At 35.4% G+C, this 25,999-nt stretch overlaps 1 protein-coding gene across 5 annotated transcripts in view; it reads right to left on the bottom strand.

The window, feature by feature from the left end:
- Positions 1-25,999, bottom strand: part of CTNNA3 (catenin alpha 3) — a 1,887,341-nt gene that overhangs the window by 395,412 nt on the left and 1,465,930 nt on the right. For all 5 annotated transcript variants that reach the window (XM_078345825.1, XM_035266221.3, XM_078345826.1 and 2 more), the window contains one exon: positions 5,833-5,984. In XM_078345825.1, coding sequence (XP_078201951.1) covers positions 5,833-5,984 — 152 coding nt within the window. The remainder of the gene's footprint in view (positions 1-5,832; positions 5,985-25,999) is intronic.

Raw genomic sequence — 25,999 nt, 5'->3', positions numbered from 1 at the left:
TAAAAGAGTCTGCTGAGAATTTGTTTGAGACAGTGATAAATGAACCTGTAAGTCAATCTGGGGATAACTGACATCTTAATATTGAGTCTCCAACTACAGGAATATGATCAATCTCTTCAGATTTGTACGTGTTTCTAATTTTTCTTAAGATTATATTATAATTTTCAGAGTCTAGATCTTATATTTCTTTTGTTAAGATTATTACCATTTATTTATAATTTTGGATGCTGTGATATATTCTACTTTAAAAATAATATTTTCCAATTGTTAGTGTAATGCTGGTTGCCTTGCCAGGAGCTTGGACACACCCACCGATCTCTGCGCCCGAAACCTATGTCACATCTCTGCGCCCAGAACCTACCTCACATCTCTGTGCCCGGAACCTACCTCACATCTCTGCGCTGGGAACCTATTTCAGGAGCACATGCTCTCCTGGAAGGATCCGGTCAATGTAACCCTAGCTGGATCTTGCGTTGGGGAAATCCCGCCCAACAATCTACCTACCAACAGCAGCTTGCCCTGTCTATGTCCTGCTCCCCCATGACCAATCAGAGCACCCTGCTCCTACTCACTGGCTATAAAAACCCTATGCCTCAGGAAGTAGTGCAACTTCTCTGGCCCCCCTCTCCCAGACCATAGAACCTCGCCTGGGAGCTGAATAAATTGGAATTTAATTTTTCTTATACTGGCCTCAGTTTCCTCATTTTAAACTCGGCAATAACCCTTATAGTTAGTTGCTACTACATTAAAATACATACGTTGAGTTTCATTGTATCATTGTATCTCTCTATTGTCCATGTCTTATTTAATTTGCGTTGTTTTTCTTCTTTTTAGAGATGGAGTCTTGCTCTGTCAACCCACCTGGAGTGCAGTGGCATGATTCAGTTCACTGAAACCTCTGCCTCCCAGATTCAAGCAATTCTCTTGACTCAACCTCCCGAGTAACTGGAACTACAGGCACGCACCACCACACTTGGCTAACGGTATTTTAGTAGAGCCTGGGTTTTGCCATGTTGGCCAGGCTGTTCTCAAACTCCTGAGCTCAGGCAAGCTGCCCACCTTGGCCTCCCAAACAGGCGTTAGCCACCACACCTGGCCCTAATTTGCATTTAAGCATGGACAGTCTCATTGTTTTCACGATCTCAGGAAACACTGTTCAGTTCTTTACTTTTACATACAATGATTCTTAAAAGTAGAAATTCCATGTATTCTTCCATTTACCTCAGCAGTGAAGAAACAGATGACATCATGTGAAGTAAAAATATAAGCAGTAACATGTAGAGCTAACACTTGAACTCAGGTCTTCTGATTTTACACAATATTCTTTCAGTATTTGCCCATTCCCAAACTTAATTCCACAGAATTGTAATTGAAGAAGATAATATTCTACATTAGTGACTAACTGAAATTGTAAAGGCCTTTCCCTTTAGTAGTTTGAGTATGAAACTTCAAATAGACAGAAGCTCAGTCTAGAAGACACATCAAGAAGAGATGTTTTTAAGGCCACGAAGAAAAAAAAAGTTATGGAAGAAAATGAAAGAAATTTACAGAAGTCATGACACTGCAAGTAATCTCAATTGAGAGAATTATATGTAGTTCCAGGAAAAGCCATAAATCGACTCATTTCTGTTGGTGCAATAGAATCGGACCCAAAGATTGTCTGGTTATATAACCTGAAATTGTATATCACACTGTGTCCCAATTCTAGAAGCCATGTAAATGATTCATGTAAAAACAGTTAATGTAAACTGGGCCATGCAAATTTACCTTATTTTTCTTTGTTTCCTCAAAAATTAACTTCCATCAAGTCAGATATGCAAAATATTCCTTGATATATAGAATTAGAAAACAACCACAGAAATTGCAAATTTGAATTATGGTCCTGAAAATCTACACATTTAGCTTTGGAAAGTATCTCTATATTTTTGAAGTGCTTTTCATAAGGCACATATAAAAATCTACAAAGAAAACATATGAAATCTATATTCTGAATGCCTATAGCAGGAATAGTTTTACCTGAATCTTGTTTCTTTTTCTGAGGATACTTCACTGCTGGCCACTTACACTACTGTCAGTCTCAATTAAATTACATTCCTCTTTTAAAATTTCCTCCATTTGTGGTTAAATATCTTTTACCAAAAAATATGAATATTGAGACCAGTTCTCATTCATGTTTTAAGGGGTCTATAAAAAAGATGTGTAGAATTATAAAACTACCCTAAACTAATATGATTTGGAAAGCATAATTTGCATTACATAGTCTATAATTTAGATACCTGATGTTAATAAACATAAGTACCCTCTTATTAAAACATTGCCTTATAAAGGAACAGATTTTTTGATTTAGGACTTTGCCCTTCATGTTGCTCTACAGACATGCTTATGTAGTTAATATTTGTCAAGATATACAAAAATATTAAGTAGCTTCAGCAGGTCTAATAAGTACGAACTCTATGTGGTAATAGTAGTAGTAGCTATTTTCTTGTTATAGCCTACTATTTATTAAGCATTTCATTTCTATTAACTCATGTCAGCCTAATAATCTTTTGAAGTAGGTTTAATACCATGTCTATCTTACAAAGGAGAAAACAGAGGCAAAGTAAGATTTCTTTCTTTAGTTTTAACCATTATATTATGAACTCTTAATAGTTTTAAAATTTACACATATATATGAAATACCAAACAGATCAAAATATTTAATACTACTTATTCTATGAATTTGCTAAGTATGAATCTATAACCTCATTTGTCTACATAGCAACATGAAATGTGACAGTATTTATCCTAGAATTCTAAACAACTGCCAGTATAATTATTGATCAAAACAAACAGTAAAGATATAATCATATTTTTGTGAAACCCTAAAAATGTCAAGTTCTGATCTTGAGTTAGTATTTTATTGTTTCAAGGGTACTGAAGAGTACACATAAAAATTCAGACATAAAATGGGATTCTAACACTCACAAATATCCTCAATGGCATAGTCTATCCCTCTCTGAGCCTGGACAATTATACATGTACTGTTTTAATGTTGACACTTTTTAGGTACTTTGAAGAAAGGATAAAATACTTTGCAGTTCCAAGGCCAGAATACTGGTCAGCATTAAATTCGACCTTGTAAAAAGAAGATTATACCAGATCAAGTTTATTATCCTCTGTGAAAAAGGGACAGTCTTTAAGAAAAAAATGGATAGATTTTCATTTACTTGCACCTAAGTGAGACTTTTATTTTTATCCAATGACCCAGTTGGGTATTAAGTCCATAAGTTTATAGATCATTTTCCAAGGAATCCCTGTAGAAGTTGTGTAGAGGTGCCCCTAGAGGCTGCTTAGGGAACTGGGGGTATAGAGACAGAGATTATTCTGGCTCTTCCTGCCTGGTTTCAAGAACAGCAGCTCTGATTTTATTTGCTTTATCTTTTTGGCCATAAAGTGTACTTAAAGAAGTAATATATCTACCTTAAAATTCAGAAAACACTCTTTCAAACCATTTACTTAGAGACACGTTCTCTAAGAACACAACAAATCAAAATACAGAATGTATACATAGGCACCAACAAGATAAAAAAAAATAAATAAAAGGAAAAGGATGTCAACCTCTATCCAGTAAACACAGTGTTTAAATGGAAAAAATATATAGTCTAACAGCAGTTGGCTGTATCAGTAGAAATAAAAACAAGTCTACTTTATTTGACATTGGACAGGCACTAATTAGTATGTATTTTTGATAGTCTCATTTGAGAAGTTTGTTGAAAATTAAATAAGGACTAGTGAAGAACACAAAATACTAAATTATTCCTATGAGAAAAAGTTAACAGAAATGGAAGTATTTATCTTGAAAAAGAGATGACTAGGAGGGAAAATTAATGCTCTCAAAGGCTATTAATAATTACAATAAATGGTTCTCCTGCCCTACAGAGGACCACTGTATATGAAGAATATGTAAAAATAATGGCAAGATAATTTGATTTGCTATAAGTAAGCTAACCTGATAAGGAAGAAATTTAAAAATACCAGAACGTCTAACTGGCAGAAGCTATAAGATTTTTTTTCAGTCCTAGATAGCTTTAGTAAGAAAAAAATGAATTCTCTAACCTGGTTCCCCTGTGCTATTTCACTGGTTTATATTTTCAAATATCCACTCAGGGATAGTGAAAATTGGGAGGTTTCACTCTGCCAAGACTATATCCTGAAGTTCATGTGTCGTCTTTACACTTTTAATATTTCTTTTCTGAATTCACCTACCTCCTAGCTTTGGGTTATTACTAGTCCACTAATTCACAGAGACAAGGCATAAAAATTTTGCAGTAAGAAAACTGGGAAAGGTTCTTGCTGCTCAGACATAGTCACTGGTACAAGGCCAAATTTTCTAATCACTCAAAAATACTTGTAGGCCGCTCACAAGTATTTAACCCGAGGTTTCTCTTTGATATGGATAATTGGTTTGCTTTCAGGTTTTCCCAAGTCTCAAAGTACTAGATTCTCTGTCTTGAAACCTTTAGACTTTCTCTTACAAGCTCTTCCACAGCATCCTTCTGCCCCGCCAGGCTCCCTGATGTTTGTTGGCCCTTTTCTTTGCAAGGTCCACAAATAACTTACAGACTGCTCAGTATAGCCTGTAATATGCATGCCTATCAGGTATTAATACTATTGATTCCCACTCATATATTCTCAGCATTTCCATTTCCATTTCCATCTTACAGTCTTACTAAGAGTTAAGTCCAGAGACTTAAAAATTGAATTCTACTCATACTTAAAAATTAGATTCACCAGTCCCACTTAATCTTCCAACAGCAAGCACATGCTACCCTGCCTGAAAAATACTTTCTTTGGCTGCAAAAGCTTGACTGGCCCTGAGCATGAGGCTCAGGTGACACCTCTGAGGATAGCTTTTCACCCAGGATGAATAGGTGGCACAATCTCCAGTTTGTTCATGTCAGGTAAAATAATTCTGAACTGCTGAGGTGCATTCTGCAGAGCACCCAGAGTTTACCAGCAGGATCAAGCCCCAGCTGCCTGCAGTGACTCATAATTACACCTTCTTGGTTTTATTCTCCTCTTTGCTTCACTTTGTCTGTCTCATTTTCTCTTAAGTAGACTATTGATAACACGAATCCTTACTTCAGAGTCTGTCTTCAGGTGACTCCACTTAAGATAAGGTATCTTCATATCTTTACATATGCATTTTCCAAAGAATATACATTCTTTGTAATATTTAAAAGAACACTTTACATTAATAATTGACGGAAAACAACTGTGGTTTCTGTATATACAGTGCACTGCAACCAAAGGGGCTCTCACACCTGGGAAGGTGGAACAGACAACTCCCAAACTGGGACCACTGAAGTGTTTGTTGTTCCTGGCAATTCCAAGTGAGACTTCTTGCAGAACACTCTGATTTTATGATCTGGGATAAGAGAGTTCGCCCATAAAATACCTTGTTTTAACACATTTTCCTATCAATTCCACCACAGTGATAAGAAAGATACTTTTCTTTTTGTTCAAGAAAAAAAAAGCAAATTGTGTATTTTTCTTTGGCTTCTGATCATGCTAAGAGATACCTTCAACAAATCCTGCACCCAACAAATTTTCTTTTCTGTACACGCAGCACTAAAATGTACTCATTTGCGTAAGTTATAACCAAATACATAAGTAAAAGTGTTGTTTGTGACAGTAGATCTGACTTTGGGGATAAATATAAACTTGTAAACTTTTAATAGATTTCAGCACTGACATTACAGCATAGAAATAAAGTATTTCTTGCAATCATTCCAGGCATTCTAGATGGTGAAGAATATTGCCATAATTCAATAGAAAGAAAAGCAGACTTACCCGAATCATCATGACTGAACATCTGATATCATGAATAGTATCATAGATTTTCTTTGAGATGTCCACAAATTGATTATCATCCAACACATTCAACGAGTTCTTGCTTAAGGCTTCCAAGGCAACATTCACTTGTGTTACAAATTCAGGAATTACTGTTAAAATAAAGAATAAGGAGAAGATTGTCCTCTTTGTATTTTTGGATTTCTACAGTAGTTTCCAGAAAATGTAGAATTTTGTTTTTAACAAATATTTGATTAATAGATCTTTATGTTTTTAAAATATAGAGATACACAAATTTTAGAAGATCATTGTGGACCACTGAAAAGTAAAAGGACTCAAAGACAATGAAAAGCGTTTTGTTTTTGCTTTCTGAACTCCAGGCTTCTGGAGCGAAAGGCATTTTTACAGAAATGTTTTAAAAGATTATCTTCTCCTTTACATCAATTTTGTTTTTACAAAACCTTGGGACCATACAATCACTTCTCATCCTATCTAACATAAACCACAAGAAATTATGGAAAGGAACTGGTGTGTAAAACATTTGGAATTGTAAATACAATAATATTTAAAGAAAGAAAGCAATTGAGTTGCTAAATGGAAGAAAATCTATTAAAAGTACTAATTCTATCCTTACAGAAATAAAAATATTGTAGACTTTTTTTGGTAAGATTTTTTTTCCATAATAAAAAATTAGTGATAAGGAATTGGCATTCTCATATGCAAACCATCTCTAAAATAACAAATGATAAACACTGAATAAACACTGAATGACAACAGGGATGCTTCTATTGGTAAGCCAATCCATGGATTATATTTTTAAAATAGGCTTCAAAATGTTTCAAATAAAAAGATTTCTTCAGTTTTACTTTTAAGGTTAATGATATTAACCGTTATTAACTCTTCACTAGACTCAAAGTGATTTAAATCTTAAAATAGCCCCAGTATTAATGAGTATTACTAGTTTAACAACTGGAACACAGAGAAATCAAGACTCTAACACAGATTCATTCTGCAAATGTGTAACAAAAGAGATATAAATTCAGACTCCCAAAATGCAGAATCTACACTCAAATAAATCTACTACGTCATATTGAGGAAGCCTCTGCCCAATATGAAGATGTCGGATAAAAAGACTGATTTTTAGCAGAAACAATTCTAAAGCTGGAAGACAGAAATATTTTAACTGGTATAAAAATACCAATCAACATTATTTTTCTACATTTAAGCCTTTATCTGTATGTATGGCATACCATCTGTTGCAATCCTACCTGTCGTGTTATCGACATGAGGAAATGTTGGTGATACAGACGGGAACTCATTTTATCTGGTCTCTTCTTTCCTCCAGCTGCTAAAATGTATCACCTATATCCTACTTCTGAGCTACCATACCTGTGGAAATTATCCACTGTGCTCTTCTCTGTCCATTCTCTAGACATACTGTCCAATAAAAGGTGGCTACTAGCTGCATGTGGCTAGTAAAAAATTAAATTCATTAGCCTTAAATTTTAATTCAATTCCTTAGCCATATTCATCTCATTTCAAGTGTTTAACACATACATGTGACTAGTGATTAGCATTTTGAACGTAACAACCTAACCTGGGTTAGCCTAACTGACTCCGTCTTAGCTGCAAACCTGGCAAAGCTCTCTCGGGCCTCTCCCTCCCTGCCGCAGCCCCTCAGGTGCATTACTGGGTCACACTGCCCTCAAAGCTTTGAACCATTAAGAGTGGTTCACAGGGTTCCCAGCACCTGTAACCACTGTAACCGCATCCTGCTTGGCAAGTCTATCTGCTATTATGAATACCTTCCTTGGTGACTGATTGTATGGAAAGTTCCCCCTGCTACCCTCTCTTAATGATTGTATGGAAATACCCTTAGCAACCAACAACTCTGAGAACCTCCTGCCCCCTGGTTACCAGCCTCCCCCTACTAACTTGCTTGTTCTGCTTCTGTAAAATTCCGCTTCAGCTAGGCTGCCCGCTCCCCTACCTAAATCAAGGTATAAAGGAGAATCAAGTCCCTTCCTTGGAGCCGAGAGATTTTGAGCGTTAGCTAACTCTCAGTCTCCAGCTAAATAAAGGACTCATAATTTGATCTTGAAGGGTAGCGTTTCCTTCTAACTCACTCGGTTATTACATGAAGAGTGGAGATATGGCTATTGTGACAGTAACTTTTGGGATAACAGAAACTACAGTGAGAATCCCTAATCACTTTCTCCCTTTCACTGGATGGGATAATAAAGAAAGGAGGAGACCAAACTGATACCCTTTGAATAGGAAAAGCAATCTCAAACCATAATTCTCATTTATACGCATATGACGCTTAAAGCAGATCTCAAATCTAGACGTTTTCCTTAATTTCAGAACTGTATATCCAGTTGACAATGGCAAAATTCTACCAGAATCTTTCATAACACCTCAAACATATTCTATGTAAATATAAACACATTTTTAACCCAGGAAACCAACCTAATTTTCCGTTACTATATTCTGTGTTGATGCTCAGTCACCCATTAAAAAAACCCAGTTGTTTTCTTTGACTCCTATACTTCTTTATTCCTTACATCCAAATACCCACTGAATGCCGTCTACTCTACAATGTAAATATATCCCAAATCCATTGACAATTTTTAGGCCCACTGTCTCTAGTCATCACCATCTACTATTTCAGTCCACAGCATAGTTCTTCCCATGCCTAAATTCTGCTTATCCTCAGATTCATTTTAAGTCTACTCTTATGAATGGAACCTGCTCTTACCATTAAGTATAACAGTATCCCCCAAATGATGGACACTCAATAAGTTGTTTTATGGACACATCATATATTTATAAGTTTTCAATTGTTCCTTGTAAGTTTTGAAGTTTATATCCTAAGTGGCTAGACTGGCATGTAGTAAATAAATGATTGAATGAAATGAGTGATTAGATTAATTAATTAATATATAAAAGTCAAACAAAAAGTAGGTACAATGAAACATGTCCAGCTTGCATTTAAATGTGGTTTAGGTTTTGTTAACAATTGAAAAGCTCCAAAAATATATTTATGCAGGCTTATAGGAACATTCAAATCTGTTTAATGAGTTAATCATACTTTTTGTAGTGTTAAAGAGGAGGAAACTTCTAAGAAAATGTATCCAGCTATTTCACATTTCCTTCGGGTTCTAGAGTAGACAGCAAACCATCCATCAAAACTACTACTTTAAAGAACAGGACAAAATGGCTTCCAGCCTCTGCGATATTCTCTATTCACTCTAAAGACATGATTAAGTACAAAGAGATATGTTCTCAAAACTGTAAGGACCTGCAGGCTACAAAACTTTATTCATAGTCATTCCCACTAAAACATGTTTCTTCTTATATATCAAACAAGTGTTCAATACACTAATAATTTAATTCTCTCTATTAGTACTTTCAATCTGTTATATTGATACTGTTTCCACCATCTTCCTATGTAGATTTTGGCAAAAAAAAAAAAAAAAAAAAGAAAAACTAAAGTCATGTAAAGGTCTGTTTTTTTCACTGCTCTGTGAAATAATGTGAGAAAGATTTAGGACGTCTTAAGAAAAATACAACACAGCCTTTTCATTAGTGCAAAATGATTTCATTTTAACTCCTCTAAGGGCCTTTTACTAATAAATTAATATTAGCTCCAATTAAAATAAAATCTTTGAGAAGCAAATGTTTAATTTCTGAAATACAGATGGAAACTACTACTTTCTCACTCTAACAGCATAAATGAACTATTCAAAGCTGGGATGTAATTCATTCCCCATTTCATTAGCTTAAACATCAGCTGTGGGTGTACTTTACTTACACTATGGACATATGGTTGCTTGGATCAAAGTAGGAGTACATTTTTTTAATGTTTAAAAGAAAATACAAAATGAATATAATTAAGTAGCCAGTTTATGGTAATTTAGAAAGAATAACAAATTGACAAAGCTGTCTTTACTCCATAATCTACCTTGGTTTTCAGAAAATGACGTTTAGACATTAATATACAATCATGCTATACAATCATTGATCAAAGAGAAGGATACCTTAAACAAATTTATTCTAATCAATTGAAATGCCAGGTAGGATAAGTGGTTCTGAACTTTGGAGTGTGGATTTATCAAACAAAGGTGGCCTTTTGGTCAATACCCTGTCAATTTCACAGTATCTTGTCTATATTACACAGCCAAATTCTGAACCAGTTCTGAACTCTTCAGCAGTCTATACTTTCTCTGTCTACTTTATTCAGAATATACAGAATAATAGCTACCATTCTTACTCATCTTGGCACTGTGCTAAGCATTTAAATGTATGTCTCATATAATCCTCACAGAAGCCCTGTAAGGCAGGAACTATTACTATCCTGATTTACTGATGAGGAAACTAAGGTCACACAGTGAATAAACGATGGGCCAGTAATTGAGAATACAGAGCCTGCTCTCTGAACCCTAAATCTGCACTGCTTTCTTTTGATAAGTAAAGACCTTGGGGATTCTGAAGTGCTGTGCTCCTGGGGGAATTCATGATAATTTTCTGACAATGCAGTTAACAGACCTACAGAGCCAAATTCTCCTAGGCCTTAAGCCTCTCTCTGGTAGTAACCTAGGAATATTTAATCCCTTCTTAATCCTTGCTAAATTTATTATCTACATTTGAAAGTAGGTAAGGATATATTATTATTGAATTAAATAGGTCAGAAAAAAATTCAGACTCATTAATGATCTAAAAATGATATCAGCAAATTGTTTCCTACCATTAATAAAACCCAGATTAAAATATTTCTAATTAGACTATTATCCTTAAAAATTACTGGTGGTAAAGAAATTTGCCTTTGAAAGTTCACATAATGCTAAGTCATCATTTCTTTAGGTTATGTTAAATAACTAGGAGACAATTGATAATAGTAGAACATAGCATTAAGTATATAAATGACTTCTACAAATATCACTTTATACTCTTCATTTTTTTCATTTATTCAGTAAATGCTAATTATTAGGGTTCATGTGTATTTAATATTTAGGGAGCCAACATTATGTCTCAGGAATATGTTTTCTACCTCATAGTTCATATATCATACAAAGCAATGACTAGTGAGGATTTTACCATTTTTTCAAATGATTTGCCCCAAAGTACTGACCTGCTCTGATCCTTTAGCACATGTCACATGGTTAACAAGAGCAGTACTTCTGACCTCTCTGTTAAACTCTACTCTATCTTTCAAGCACATCTGGAATATCTCCAAAAAGTAAAAAATAAAATAGCAGAGAAAAGGACTTAGATATAGCTTCATGAAACTGATATGTTTCTCCCTGATAGAGTAGTGTTTCTATGTATGAAACTCTAATCATTTAATTAGCCTGAGTGTCCACCTTTAAGTCTCTCCAGTGACTTCGAAACTTTTCTTTCCCTATAGTTTAAATTTTAAAAGTTCATGTCTACGTAGTAACTTAATATTAATAAATAATTTTCTGATTTAAGAATATTAAAAGTATATCCAATGACTTTTAATATAATACAGATTAAGCTCTTTCATGCTTTTCCTCACATCATTTTCTCATTTATTTACATCAGAGTAATCACTTACATAAATGTGACTACTTAAATATTCAAAGTTGGACCTGAAACAAAAAATGTTCTATGTTGACCTTTGTTCTTTTATGTACTACTTTATGTTAATAGAGGTAATAACTTTTATTTTTTAATTGCTCTTTTTTTGTATTTCTCAGTAAGAATCCTCAAATATTTAAATATCAATACCATTTTCATTTATGTCATGTTAATTAACTGGGAGAGAATTAATAATAGAAAGTGGCAGTAGGCATATAAATGACTTCTACAACTACCACTTTCTACTCTTCATTTTATACTGTCAAACTTCTCAAAATCCATCAATTTAAACTTTTACTAGGTGTGATACCAGTCCTCATCATGTACTCCCCATGATCCCACACTCCTGGATTCAAATCTCAGAACTCCTTTCTCATGTTGTAGTAGATGTATGTGCCTAACAGAAAATAGCAGAAGTGATGGTATGTTACTTACTTCCCAGTTTGCTTTAAAAAGACATTGCAGACAGCAGACTCCATCTTGCACATGCCAACTTGTATACACACTCTCTCCACTCTCTCTGTTTCTCTCTCTCTCTGTCTCTCTATCTCCTTCTCCCCTATTGCTTGCTCTGGGAACTTTAGCTGCTGTGTTGTAAAGAACCCTATACAATCATGTCATACAACCATTGATCAAAGAGAGGGATACCTTAAACAAATTTATTCAAATCAATTGAAATGCCAGGTAGGATAAGCTGTTCTGAACTTTGGAGTGTAGATGTATCACACAAAGGTGGCCTGCATAGCAGGGAGCTGAAGCTGCTGGCCAACAACCAGCTAGAATATGAGGCCTTGGGCCACATGAATGAGGCTGAAGTAGAGTCTCCAGCTCCTTTCCAGCCATCAGATGACTGCAGCCCAGAATGACATTTTGACTGCAAGGTCATGAGAGATTCTGAGCCAGAACCACCCAGCTAGGCCACTCTTGGGTCCTTGACTTCCAGAAAATATGAAAGACCATAAATGTTTGCTTTCTTAAGCTGCTCAGTTTTGGGGGTAACTTTTTTCACAATGGATAATTACTATGCTAAGAGACCAATAACTAACAGAAATAGTTAGAAGTTCCTGCAACTGTTTTGGTTCATGCAAATAGACTCATACTGCATATATGTTTTTGTATCCAGTTTCACTCGACATTAAATTTATGTTGATGTAAATTGTGTGTAGAATTATTACTCATTTTCATTGCTGTCTAATATGTCATGATACTATAATGTATTTCTCCAGTCTATGAGTGATGGGCATTTGCATAATTTTCCTTTTGGGACTGTAATATACAGTGGTGCTATGAATATCCTAGTTGATGTTTTTTGGTGAATATATGTACACATTTGTAGGGAATACACCTAACAACAGACTTGCTGGGCCATAGTGTATACATATATATCACATTAGTAAACATCGACAATATCCTAAGTGGTTGAAAAAATTTTTATCCCTATCAACAATGCCTAAATAATCTAGTTGCTCTATATCGTCCCTAATATTTGGCATATTCCATCTTTCACTTTTTAGCTTTCTGGAAAGTATATTCTCTTCTTCCCTTTTAATATCTCTGCCAGGGATCCGAGTTCTGCTTGTTAAGACTAGGGTTTACTTTGATTTCTTTAAATCTACTCTTGCCTCTTGAGGTTGGAATGTTATCTTCCTCTTTTAGAATTCCTCACCATCTTATCTATTGCCCAAGATAATTTCTTAATTTCTTCAGTTTTAGCATCCAGAAACACGTACAACGGAAAAAAGTTAAAGAAAAACAGAAGCAAAAGGGCTCCACGGTCTGTAGTGTTAGCAAAATGCAGCTCAGTATGCAGCAGTATCCTGAACTACAGGAATAGGGAAAGGAGTCTAGAGTAAAAAGGTGCAGAGGTTTATAGGGTGGGATAGCATCTAGTAGGAGAAACGTATCTTTCTTTGACTATTGGTGTTGAATGAAGGTGATCCTTCATATATTGCTAGGGATACCTTGGTTAAAAATAAATAGAGTTGATCCTACGTCTGCAAACCTCAACTCTCTTTTCCCAGTTGTCTGTGATTACGTGTTAGACTAGAACTATTTTTCCAACCTTGTCTACCTGGTATCTTTCTACCCATTCTTCAGACTCAGATTATTTATTTATTTACTTTTATAATTTTATTCTTTATTGATACACAAGAGATGTATATATTTGGGGGGTATATATAACTTAATACCTTCATATAATTTGAAATCAGATTCAGTTTAAATATCGATTTCTCTGTGAAGATTCCTTTGATCAACACCCCTACACTTGCCTCCAGGTGTATTAGGAAATCTTGTCTCTTGGACATACTAATGCCTGAAACATACATTTATTAAAGTGCCTATGTCTTAGCCAGGCATGGTTGGCATGTGCCTGTGGTCCCTACTACTTGGAAGGCTGAAGATAGAGGATCACTTCAGCCAAGGAGTGTAAGGCTTCAGTGAGCTATGATCATGCCCCTGCAGTCCAGCCTGGCTAATAGAATGAGAGCTCCCTATCCCCATCCACCATTTTTTTTAAAGCTCCTATGTCTCTAACTTTACTGTATGTGTTTTCTTGTATTCAGCCACTTTTAAACTCCTGACAGAAAGCTCTAAAAGCATAAACTCTGTCAGATCACTTTGTTTCCTCAGGAAAGTAATAGGTAGAAGAGTAAGAATTCAAAATTAGGCACTCAGACTCAGAGCCTGTGCCCATAACCACTATGTTCTACTTCTTAGATGGAAGAATAACCACCTAAGACATACCCACAAAACACTACAAGACATTTAGGATAAAGAGAACAGCTACATCTTTAAGACACAAAAGATCAGTAAAATATTAAAATCAGATTGGCATTAGATTTTCATAAGAAATGCTAGATACCAAAGGAAAAAAAAAGAGAAAATAATGTCTTCAAATTCTAAGAAAAATTTATTTTAAACTTGGAATTCAATATCCAGCCAATCTATCTTTTAAGTGAATGAGGGATGACATTATTTCAGACATTCAAGTATACACAATGTTTAATTTCTATGAACTGTTAGGAAAACACTTGGTAGATATACTCTTAAAACAAGAGGTGAATCCAAAGGATCAAAACATGGGGCTGAGGAAATAGTGGAGTTGGAAAAGCAGTATAAGGAATACCCAGAGAGTACTGAGGCAATAAGTAAACATGGAACATTTTTGAGAGCCAGGGTTCTCACTCTGTAAACAGGGAGGTACTGCTATGGAATGGGGTAAGACAAAGATGAACCCCATGGGACTGGACTGAACTGAAGATGTCGGCTGGAACTCATAATGTTATATGCAGATATAAATATAAATATAAATTGTATATAAAGATATATATGTTTATTATTTTTGTGCAAGAATAAAGGAGAAATAAGGAAGCACATTTTAATTTGCCTATCTTCACACACGTTTTAAAAAAGACTCACATTAAGAATGAACAAAGGAATAAGAAAACTTGTTATGTACAAGGAAACTTAAGAGTAAGGTAGAAGGGATATGGGAAGATCGATGTAGTTTTTGTACATTTTTGACTTTTGTAAACTTTTTAAGATTATACAATTAAAAAAATAAAATCAACCAACAAGAGTAGGGAGCAAGGGAGAGGAAACCTAAAACCAAATGCAAATAGCAATGAATGAATGAATGAATATGTTTAAATTTATCAATGTGTAAACCACTGAGTTGCTCACACTTTACTGTTTTCTGAAGCTGTGTTGTTTAATATAGTGGCCACCAGATATACGCTGCTATTTAACGTTCTATTAAAAAAATACAAATGAATACAATTAAACATTTATTTCCATAGTCACTCTGGCCCACCACACATGGCTACCATATTAGATAGTGTAAAAAGAGCTCAGTTCAATCATCACAAAAAGTTCTACTGGACAGCTTTATGTCTAATATTTGCAAATCAATTACTTGTGAAGCTCCTGTCCTCTGCAGGGCACTGGTTTATATGTTGGATGAGTGATATTAGTATTATCTTTGGTTATGTGTATCTATCACTACAATGAGTTAAAAACCCCTGAAAAAACTCTCTCTGGCACCTTGAAATGCCCTGGGCTATTGCAAAATTGTATTGCAGATTCTATTTAACGATACAATTCTTAGCTTTTTTGGTCAACGTGTATCTTTCTTCCTACTAAAAAAAAAAACCATATTTTTCTTTGCACTTTGAGAAATTATAGATGATCTCTTTGTTATATGGTGGTAATCCCCTGAAGTTTATGGTATTCTACATCTGATGAAATTAAATGAATTGCAATATATATTAACAATGTTTTGAATTTCAGTTCCAATTTGTTACTTTCATTATTTAAAAAAAACTGTTAATTTTAAGAAGCTGTAATATTACAGGGACAGATTATGGATTCAATCTTATTGACAGTTGTAATTTTATTTTTCCTACATTAGCTGTATTTCCCATGGAAGCATAAGAGCTTCCTAAATGCAAAGGATACTAGGTTAAGATTTTTTTTTCCAATTAATTTTTTTCTTTTTTCTTTTCTTGTTTTTTGAGATGGAGTTTCACTCTTGTTACCCAGGCTGGAGTGCAATGGCGCGATCTCCACTCACCTCAACCTCCACCTCCTGGGTTCAGGCAATTCTCCTGCCTCAGCCTCCTCAGTAGCTGGGATTACAGGCATGCGCCATCATGCCCAGCTAATTTTTTGTATCTTTAGTAGAGACGGGGTTTCACCAACTTGACCAGGAGGGTCTCGATCTCTTGACCTCGTGATCCACCCGCCTTGGCCTCCCAAAGTGCTGGGATTACAGGCTTTTCTTTGAGACGGAGTTTCGCTCTTGTTACCCAGGCTGAAGTGCAATGGCGTGATCTCGGCTCACTGCAACCTCCGCCTCCTGGGTTCAGGCAATTCTCCTGCCTCAGCCTCCTGAGTAGCAGGGATTACAGGCACGTGCCACCATGCTCAGCTAATTTTTTGTATTTTTTTTTTTAAGTAGAGACAGGGTTTCACCATGTTGACCAGGATGGTCTCGATCTCTTGACCTCGTGATCCACCCGCCTTGCCCTCCCAAAGTGCTGGGATTATAGGCATAAGCCACTGCACCCGGCCCTCCAATTTATTTTTTAAATTAATTAATTAATTTTAACTTTAGGTTCTGAGGTACATGTGCAGATCATGCAGGATTGTTGCATAGGTACACACCTGGCAAGGCGGTTTGCTGCCTCCATCCCCCTGCCACCTATATCTGGCATTTCTCCCAATGTTATCCCTCCCCAACCTCCCCACCTCTGCTGTCTCTCCCTCAGCCCTCCCCCAAACTGACCCCAGTGTGTGATGCTCCCCTCTCTGTGTCCATGTGTTCCCATTGTTCATGGGAACGATGGTAACAATGTGAGAACATGCAATGTTTGGTTTTCTATTCTTATGCCAGTTTGCTGAGAATGATGGTTTCCAGATTCATCCACAAAGGACACAAATTCATTATTTTTTACGGCTGCATAGTATTCCATGGTGTATATGTGCCACATTTTCTTTGTCTAGTCTATCACTGATGGGCATTTGGGTTGGTTCCAGGTCTTTGCTATTGTAAACAGTACCACAATGAATATACATGTACATGTGTCTTTATAATTGAACAATTTATTATTATTTGGGTATATACCCAGTAACGGGATTGCTGGGTCAAATGGAATTTCTATTGCTAGATCCTTGAGGAATTGCCACACTGTCTTCCCCAATGGTTGAAGTTTACACTCCCACCAACAGTGTAAAAGTGTTCCTATTTCTCCACATCCTCTCCAGCATCAGTTGTCTCCTATTTTTTTAATGATCACCATTCTGACTGGCATGAGATGGTATTTCAGTGTGGTTTTGATTTGCATTTCTCTAATGACCAGTGATGATGAGCATTTTTTTCATGTTTCTTGGCCTCACAAATGTCTTCTTTTGCAAAGTGTCTGTTCATATCTTTTGCCCACTTTTGAATAGGTTAATTTTTTTCTTGTAAATCTGCTTTATTTCTTTATAGATTCTGGATATTAGCCCTTTCTTAGATGGGCAGATTCTGAAACCCAGTCTGTTGGTAGCTAGTTTACTCTAATGATTGTTTCTTTTGGTGTGTAAAAACTCTTTACATTTGACTGGATCCCATTTGTCTGTTTTGGCTTTTGCTGCCATTGCTTTTGGTGTTTTAGTCATGAAATCCTTGCCTATGCCTATGTCCTGAATAGTATTGCCTAGGTTTTCTTCTAGGGTTTTTATGGTGTTAGGTCTTATGTTTAAATCTTTAATTCATCTGGAGTTAATTTTAGTGTAAAGTGTCAGGAAGGGGTCTAGTTTCAGCTTTCTGCAGATGGCTAGCCAGTTTTCCCAACATCATTTATTAAACAGAGAATCCTTTCTCCATTGCTTGTTTTTGTCAGGTTTGTTGAAGATCAGATGGTTGTAGGTAGGTAGTGTGGCTCCCAAGGCCTCTGTTCTGTTCCATTGGTCTATATCTCTCTTTTGGTACCAATACCATGCTGTTTTGATTACAGCAGCCTTGTAGTATAGTATGAAGTCAGGTAGCATGATGCCTCCAGCTTTGTCCTTTTTGCTTAGGATGATCTTGACTATGCAGGCTCTCTTTTGGTTCGATATGAAGTTTAAAGGGTTTTCTTCCACTGTTCTTTTTTCTTAAAGAACGGGCCCACCATGGTGGCTCTTGCCTGTAATGCCAGCACTTTGGGAGGCCGAGGGGTGCAGTTCACCTAAGGTCAAGAGTTCAAGGCCAGCCTGGTCAACATAGTGAAACACTCTCTCTATGAAACATTGAAAAATTAGCTGGGCATGGTGGCTGGCACCTATAATTTCAGCTACTTATGAGGCTGAGGCAGGAGAATTGCTTGATCCCAGGAGGCAGAGGTTGCAGTGAGCCACGATTGGGCATTGTACTCTAGTCTGAGTGAAAGAGCAAGACTCAGTTTCAAAGAAAAAAAAATTTAAAGAATATGTTTATTTTTCTTGTATCTAATATTCATTTATTTTGAATTCTCCTACTATTATATCCAATATCTTAACTTCAGGGAGCCCAATTTAATATGGCTTAAACATATAAGTACCTTTAACTCATGCAACAAATATTTTTCTAGAAATTTGAATAGAAAATGATTGTAAACTTTTTGACTGTGAGAGTTTGGTGAACTGAATTATTACTTTTAATAATATTTGTTGAATGAATGAAGAAACTCCTGTTTTAAATGCAGTAGGGGAGCTTACTATTTGAGGCAACTGAAGTAACCTCTATAATAAATATATAACTTCTAATTTCTTTTTCTTTTTAAAGCTGAATTTCTACATGTTGGTTTACAGACACTATTTTAAACAAGCCTATAAAAGAAAACAAAGTTTTATAACTAGGCTAAACATGTTTAAAATAGTTACAGATACCCCAAAACTTACTAAATCTATGTAAACTATGATTATGAAGGTCAGAAAAAAAGAAGTTATCTTCCGTAAAATGAAGAAGCTGGTCTATTTCTTCTATTCCAGCATAGTTACTCTCTGATTCCATAAGTTTCTTCATAATCATACATGCATTGTATTTATTTTCTCTGGCTATATTTGGTTACAAGCAGAAATTCACTTGAATAGAATAAAAATGGATTAATGGGAAGATGGGTAGATGGCTAGAAGGCCAGGTAGGTAGATGAAAGGAACGAAGGATAGTTGGAGTAAAAGATGGGTAGATGGATGCATAGATAATATGAATGTGAATGTGAATTATAATATGAATGTGAATAAAGAGAAGTAGAGATTTATTTTTATAACTCTTCCATATCTCCCCCCAAAAATGAATTAAAAGCAGCTTTAAAAATAAGAGTCAAGTGTGCAATAAACTTTATAACAAGGCCAACAGGAGCCATGTAATCAAAGTTAGGGAACAGAGGTATAATTACGTTAAAAATCCTGGAGTTAAGGTACAGCAATTAAGTATAAAATTGATTGTTGGAGGTCCAAGCAGAAATGAAGCAATGGGTTATATGGTTCATATTATCTAATAAAAGGAACCTGAACACTTTGAAATTTTCAAATGAAAATGAAAATTTCTATTCTCATCAGTATACACTTGAAAAGACTTTTCCTCCTCAATGCTGTATGCTAAGAGAAATGAATATATCATGTATGTATTTATGTTATTGGTTATTAAATAAATAATGAACAATAGTCTTTACAAATGATGTTAAGAAAATGCAAAAGCATTCTTCATAAGACTATTTCTTTTTTACAATATCAGATTATCTTCTGCAGAGAGTTAAAGTTCTAGAGTTTGATTTGCACCTCCCTGATTTAACATACAGAAATAGCACTTGATTGCAATTCCAGAGAGAAAGTTAAGGCATAAATGAATGAATGATTTCAACAAGGCTTTTGACAGAATTGAGTCACAAATTATTTGAAATTGAGGTCAACAGTGAGTTACTTCTTGAAGGATGGTCATTCTGGGTTATCAGGCAAAAGAACTAAGAGATATGTCAAGGCTCTACATCAAACTTCCTGATTGGGAGTCACTTCCCTGATTGCATTTTATCATTTCATTTTTTATGCATTGTGTTTTCTCTGAAGTTCTGCAATGCTGTAGTCTTGAGCAAATAGTAAATTTCTTCCTCAGTAAACTTTATTATAACACAGTGGTTTTCAAACTTTACCATGCATCAGAATGACCAGAAAGGCCCATTAAAACAGAAATGGCTGGGCCCCACCCATGGAGTTCCTGGTTCAGTAGGTCTAAAGTTCTACAGAAGAATCTGAATTTTAACAAGTTTTCAACTGATGTGAATACTACTAGTTAGGGATTATCTTTTGAGAACTGCGTATAGCATATATAATTGATTGACCCCCACATACTCATTACCAACACTGTTGCTAAAAGAACCACGAATTTGTTCAAGTGTCCAGTGACAACTGAGAAAAGGGAAGGTGATACAGTTCTCAATCAGTTAGACTGGGTTAGTATACTCTGTGATCTTCCCACATTGTACTAAAGAAGGAATTTTACTGTAATAGTTATTATTATTTGTTGCCCTATTCGATGTTCCACAAAGGAAAGAAACTTAGAAGATACATGTGCATAAATTGCATATGTGTATGTATATATTAATATATATGTGTCTGTATATGTATGTGTATGTGTATGTATATGTGTGTATATTTGGCGTATATATACACCAAATTATATGTTTCAACACATAAATTATATATATGTATATGTGTATGCATGTGCCTGTGTGTGTGTATCAAATTTGGTATACAAGCACACATTTGTGTACATATATATGTAGTATAATATATCTCATATTATATATCAATATATTACTATATATATATCTCAATATATCCTTTGATTTGGAACACATACACATATATATACACATACACACATGTATACACACACCAAATTTGGTATACACACACAGACATATACAGCATACACATATATTTGTTATCAGTTTCTCCCACCAAATTTACTTTTCTCTCTCCTCATGTATCTTCCACTCTTCATGTTCAATCAATCAATCAATCAATCACTATGTCCTGCTGATTCAGCCTCTTCAATATGTTTCCGGCACATAGTAGTAGCTCAGTAATTATGCATTGAGTGAATATGTCTATGTAGCACAAGTTCTATTAATTCATGATCTAACTTCTAAGTATTGTTAGACTGAGAAAGTACATCATAAGTCACCCAATTTTACAATGAAAACATATAATGATTGTCTTTCAATTAATGCACCTACTAACTTTACCATTAAGGTCAAAGGAATTATCATTAAGTTATCACTGAATCAGTTGCTATGCATTTGGTGTAGGTCTCGCTCAATGGAAAAGTTTGCCTCTCGAAACTTTTCTGTTCCTATTCACTAAAGCTTGGCCACTGCAATTCTTGGCTGTGCCTCGATTGTGCACATACAGTACATTTAGTATATTACTGATGGACAAAGCTCTGAAGTTAAGAGGATTAATTAGGATAAAACCCCAAATACCTAAAGCTAACATCAATTCACTGAGTCAGCAAGAATGCTCTGAAAACCTTTTATGTTGAGGCATGAAAACCTCTCACATATCATTTTATTATTTCTACCTTTGGAATTCTCCAAATCATCATGAGGCTGCCTGGAAATGTAAAGAAAGCATATATAAGCAATTTTGTTATTTTTAATTCTAAAAATCTTAAATCTCTCTACTTCTTTCTCCTCAAAAGACCTCATTGCCAGCCTAGATGTCTATTATCCTCAAGATGCCTGGAGATACAAATATGACCTAGGATCTCATTGTTTCAGGCTATCCGCTTCTATACTTCTATGCATTGTGATTTTCTTTTACTGCAGAAAAAAATCATTTCAATAGATATTTACTTATTGATATGTATAGTTTTGATGATCACCAAACCAAGGTTCAGTCAGATGAAGTGTTAGTGCCTAGAACTGCATAGCTAGCAAAAGATGAATCACAAAATACTTCTAAAAATGAAGCACTGTCCTATAAAGCTTTTAAAAGGTTAACAATCTCTTTGGAGATAAAACAAGAACATAACAAACTACTGGTGGCTGCAAATGTAGATTTTAATTATGTATTTATACTGTAATTTCAATATATTATCTGTTATATATCTGCCTATGTTTCCTACTTGCTGTAGAATACAAAGCAGAATAACAAAACTGTAACAAAAGAGTAATATAAAGCTTCAGAGACATTAAAATGAGAAAAAGTAGAGTTGAGATTGTAATACCTATCAATGTAGAAAACAGAAAGAAAAGCTAAAAGTTAGATTACAACAAGTTGTGATTTGAACTTTAAGCCAAAGAATCCATTCTTAATTTGGTAGATAATTAATAGCATTTAGAAATTTCCAGTATTATTCTAACATGACTACTGGTGAGAAAGTAAATTTGATACTTGATCTGCCTTAAAATTTCCTGTACAATGTAATTCATTATTTTTTCTGAGAAGTAATCAGCATTCTTTTTTTTTTTTTTTTTTGAGATGGAGTTTCTTTCTGTCACCCTGGCTGGAGTGCAGTGGCGCAATCTCATCTCACTGCAACGTCTGCCTTCTGGGTTCAAGCAATTCTCCTGCCAGCAGCCTCCTGAATAGCTGAGATTGCAGGTGCCCACCACCACACTCAACTAATTTTTTTATATTTAGTAGTATATGTATATTCACCATGTTGGCCAGGCTGGTCTTGAACTCCTGACCTTGTGGTCTGCCCACCTCAGCCTCCCTAGGTGCTGAGATTACAGGCAAGAGTTACCCTGCCCAACCATCAGCATTCTTGATAAGAAAAAAATGAGGCAAATTTCTGATAGACTTTCATGAGATGTTGACCTCTTCTAGGAGATTAGACGGACTTCAAATAACCATCATGCTAACAGCCTGATTATTGTTAAGCAGAATCTTTGGAATAGCTGCATATAATCTAATAATGATTATCTAATCATCATTTTTTAAATGAATCATCTCTATCAAGAGGATATATTTAAATTTACTTTTTCTAAATCCTATTTCCTTGCAGCATGCTGGAAATATAATTTTATTATCTGGTCATAATTAACTGTCTGAGAAGATCTTTTAACAGTGGTTTTCAACTGTGTTCCAATGAGAGTGTGGGTAGAGGGAGAAGAGGTGGGGTAAGAAGAGGCCCTACTGAAAGTAGCGCAAGTTCCCACACTCAATCGCTGCTACAAAGACAGCAGCACTTTTTCATGTTTTATATATTTAAGTTCAGTTTCATTGGAATAAAAGGTCGTGTAATACTAAAAAGATTGGAAATCATTGCTCTACATAATGAATATAGAAGTCACGTATAAAATAGTAAAGCAGAAGCAGGAAGACAAGTTAAGAAGTTTTACGGTAGGCTAGAAGAAGAGTTCATAAAGATCTGAATGAGGATGTTGGCAGTAGGAATGAACAGGGCGGAACATTTGCTACTAAGATAGAATCTTCAAGATTTCATTACTGATTAGATGCAGAGAGGTAACAGAAAGGGAGAAATTCAAGATGACTAAGGTATTGACTAATCCTGATGTCTAGAAGAAAGTGGGCAAACTGTTATTAGTAATAGAGGAGCCAAAAGGAAAGGAAGTCTTGGTGGGTGAGTAAAAGCCTATTCACATTGAATTTGAAGTAGGCTTCAAGTCCAGATACCTATTAGATAGTCAGGACAGAGAGAGAGATTGGTAAACATTTGCATAAAGATGACTGTTGGAGCCATAGCAACAGGCCAAATCATGCTTGATATTATGCTAATTTTCCTATAGTTTCAAAGAGGAACTTGGTAGTCATAATTAAGTATGTCTCTGTGATAACTTCACAGACTTATTTTTTTTTTCGATGGAGTCTCCCTCTGATGCCTGGGCTGGAGTGCAGCGGTGTGATCTTGGCTTGCCAAAACCTCCTCTCCCCAGGTTCAAGCGATTCTCCTGCCTCAGCATCCCGAGTAGCTGGGACTTCATGTGCACACTACCATGCCCAGCTATTGGTTGCATTTTTAGTAAAGACAGGGTTTTACCATATTGGCCAGGCTGGTCTCCATTTCCTGACCTGTGATCCACCCACCTCAGCCTCCCAAAGTGCTGAGATTACAGGCATAAGCCACCATGCCCAGCGCTTCACAGACTTTTAAGACAAGAGGGGCTTCATCCTTTTGGTGACACCTGTCATGTTATGGGAATACCAGTATTGTACATGAAAATACTGTGGAAATCAAAATTATTGTTCAAATGTAAGATGGAAGTATTTATTGACATTATTATAATTGTAATAGAGACTTAGCAACCTAAGACTTGTGTTTTCTTTAGCATTCATTAATGAAATTGCTTTTATCTAATGTACTATAAGACAATATCCTACTCACGTATTCTAAGCCTAGGTTAAGAAATGCATAATCATTGACTTGGTAATCTCTTTCAGAGCAATAATAGCAGAACCAACTCTCCAGCAAATAAAGCTTAGTAGCAGAGATCCTATCTACATTCAGATTGAGGCTCACTGTATTTCACTGATAAGAAGGGGAAAGTGGTACCAGAATTGAAAGGTTGTAATTGTAGGACATGGTAGGTGACTGCATATGTAGGGGGCTGGGACAGAGAGAATACCTTCAGAGATTACCTGCAACAAGGCAGTGTCAGTTTATAAAGCCAAGACAAAACAGAAGTCAGGATACCACACCAGGAAGAAGGAATCAAAAGCAGACTCAGCTGACCCAAGGGCTACAAGGCCACAAATGTCAAATTTTTTCCTCTGTGACTGCTGCTGTCAACTACAAAATAGGCTTTCTCCTAGTAAAGATAGCAGGTCACATATCTCTGTTACTGCTCAGGAAATAACCTGTCAGCACATCATCTCTGAACACAAAGGACAAGATAATTGTCCCATGTTCCGTCAGGCAAAAGTCCCAGTCATCTGAGAAAGTGGTAATATGGAACATGATGTATTCATATTAACATAATCTCTCTTGTCTCTGCCTTAAGCAGGAAAAATTTTGGAGATGGCAATAATACTTTTTAGTATTGGATTATTTCCTTAGTCTTTCTTAATGCAGGGGATGTATATCTAACTTTCGTAGTTAATAATTAAGGTGTATCTATGTTGAATGATGAAACAAAATCAAAACCAACATTGACTCTTTTTTTTTTACATTTTCTACTTTTACTTCAACCAAAATGGAAGAAATACATACAATTTTAAATAGAGTTAAATTCCAAATCCATTTTGTTTATGTGGTAGGAAAATTAGCTTATTATTAAAACAGATTTTTAAAGATTTATAGGAAGAGGCAAGTAGATGAAATTGCCCTGTCAGATATTTCATGACTTTTATGGGATAAAAGTAAAACTGTATGATTTCTATTGTACTTTTTCAGCTGTTACTCAAATTGATTATAACTATAAAGGAATTTCATTTTCTGATTCATCACCATGTTAAAATCAGTATGAAGTCTTCTAAACAAAAGCATGAAATTCTGTCTCCTCTTCTAGTACTCAATTCGCACAGCAAAATCTCTTTAAAAATGGTCATCACATTTTCTGTTTATCCCTAAATCTGCTTTAATAATAGCTAAGGTTAAAATAACAAAATACGCACACACACACACACACACACACACACACGTTATAATCAATTTAAGTAACAGCTGAAAAAGTACAATAGAAATCGTAGAGTTTTATACTTTTAGCTCATAAAAGTCCTGAAATATTCTGACAGGGCAATTTCACCTACTTGCCTCTTTCTATATATACGTGTGTGTATACACACACACCATGGCTGTTGATTGATTCTGAAAACTAGAAGAAGTTTACTATTTATCTGTATGGGAGGATTATCTGTATGGATTTCAAGAAGACTCTCTTCACTAAATGTGACATTTTACAAAATGTTGGTTGTGTCATGCTGTACCCCTTAGCTTTAACACAAGTCATGAGCCGTTTAAAGCTTGAATAGCAAAGATAAATAACAAAAAGAAAAGTAGAATACCTCAGGGAGCAATTTCAAAAAAGGTGGATGTGATAAATAGAAAGCGGAGAAAGAATCAGCCATGATATTTGTTCTACTGAAAATCCATGCC

Source organism: Callithrix jacchus, chromosome 12, assembly GCF_049354715.1.
Source record: "Callithrix jacchus isolate 240 chromosome 12, calJac240_pri, whole genome shotgun sequence".
NCBI classification, from domain to species: domain Eukaryota; kingdom Metazoa; phylum Chordata; class Mammalia; order Primates; family Cebidae; genus Callithrix; species Callithrix jacchus.
This window is presented reverse-complemented; position numbering and strand designations above follow the sequence as displayed.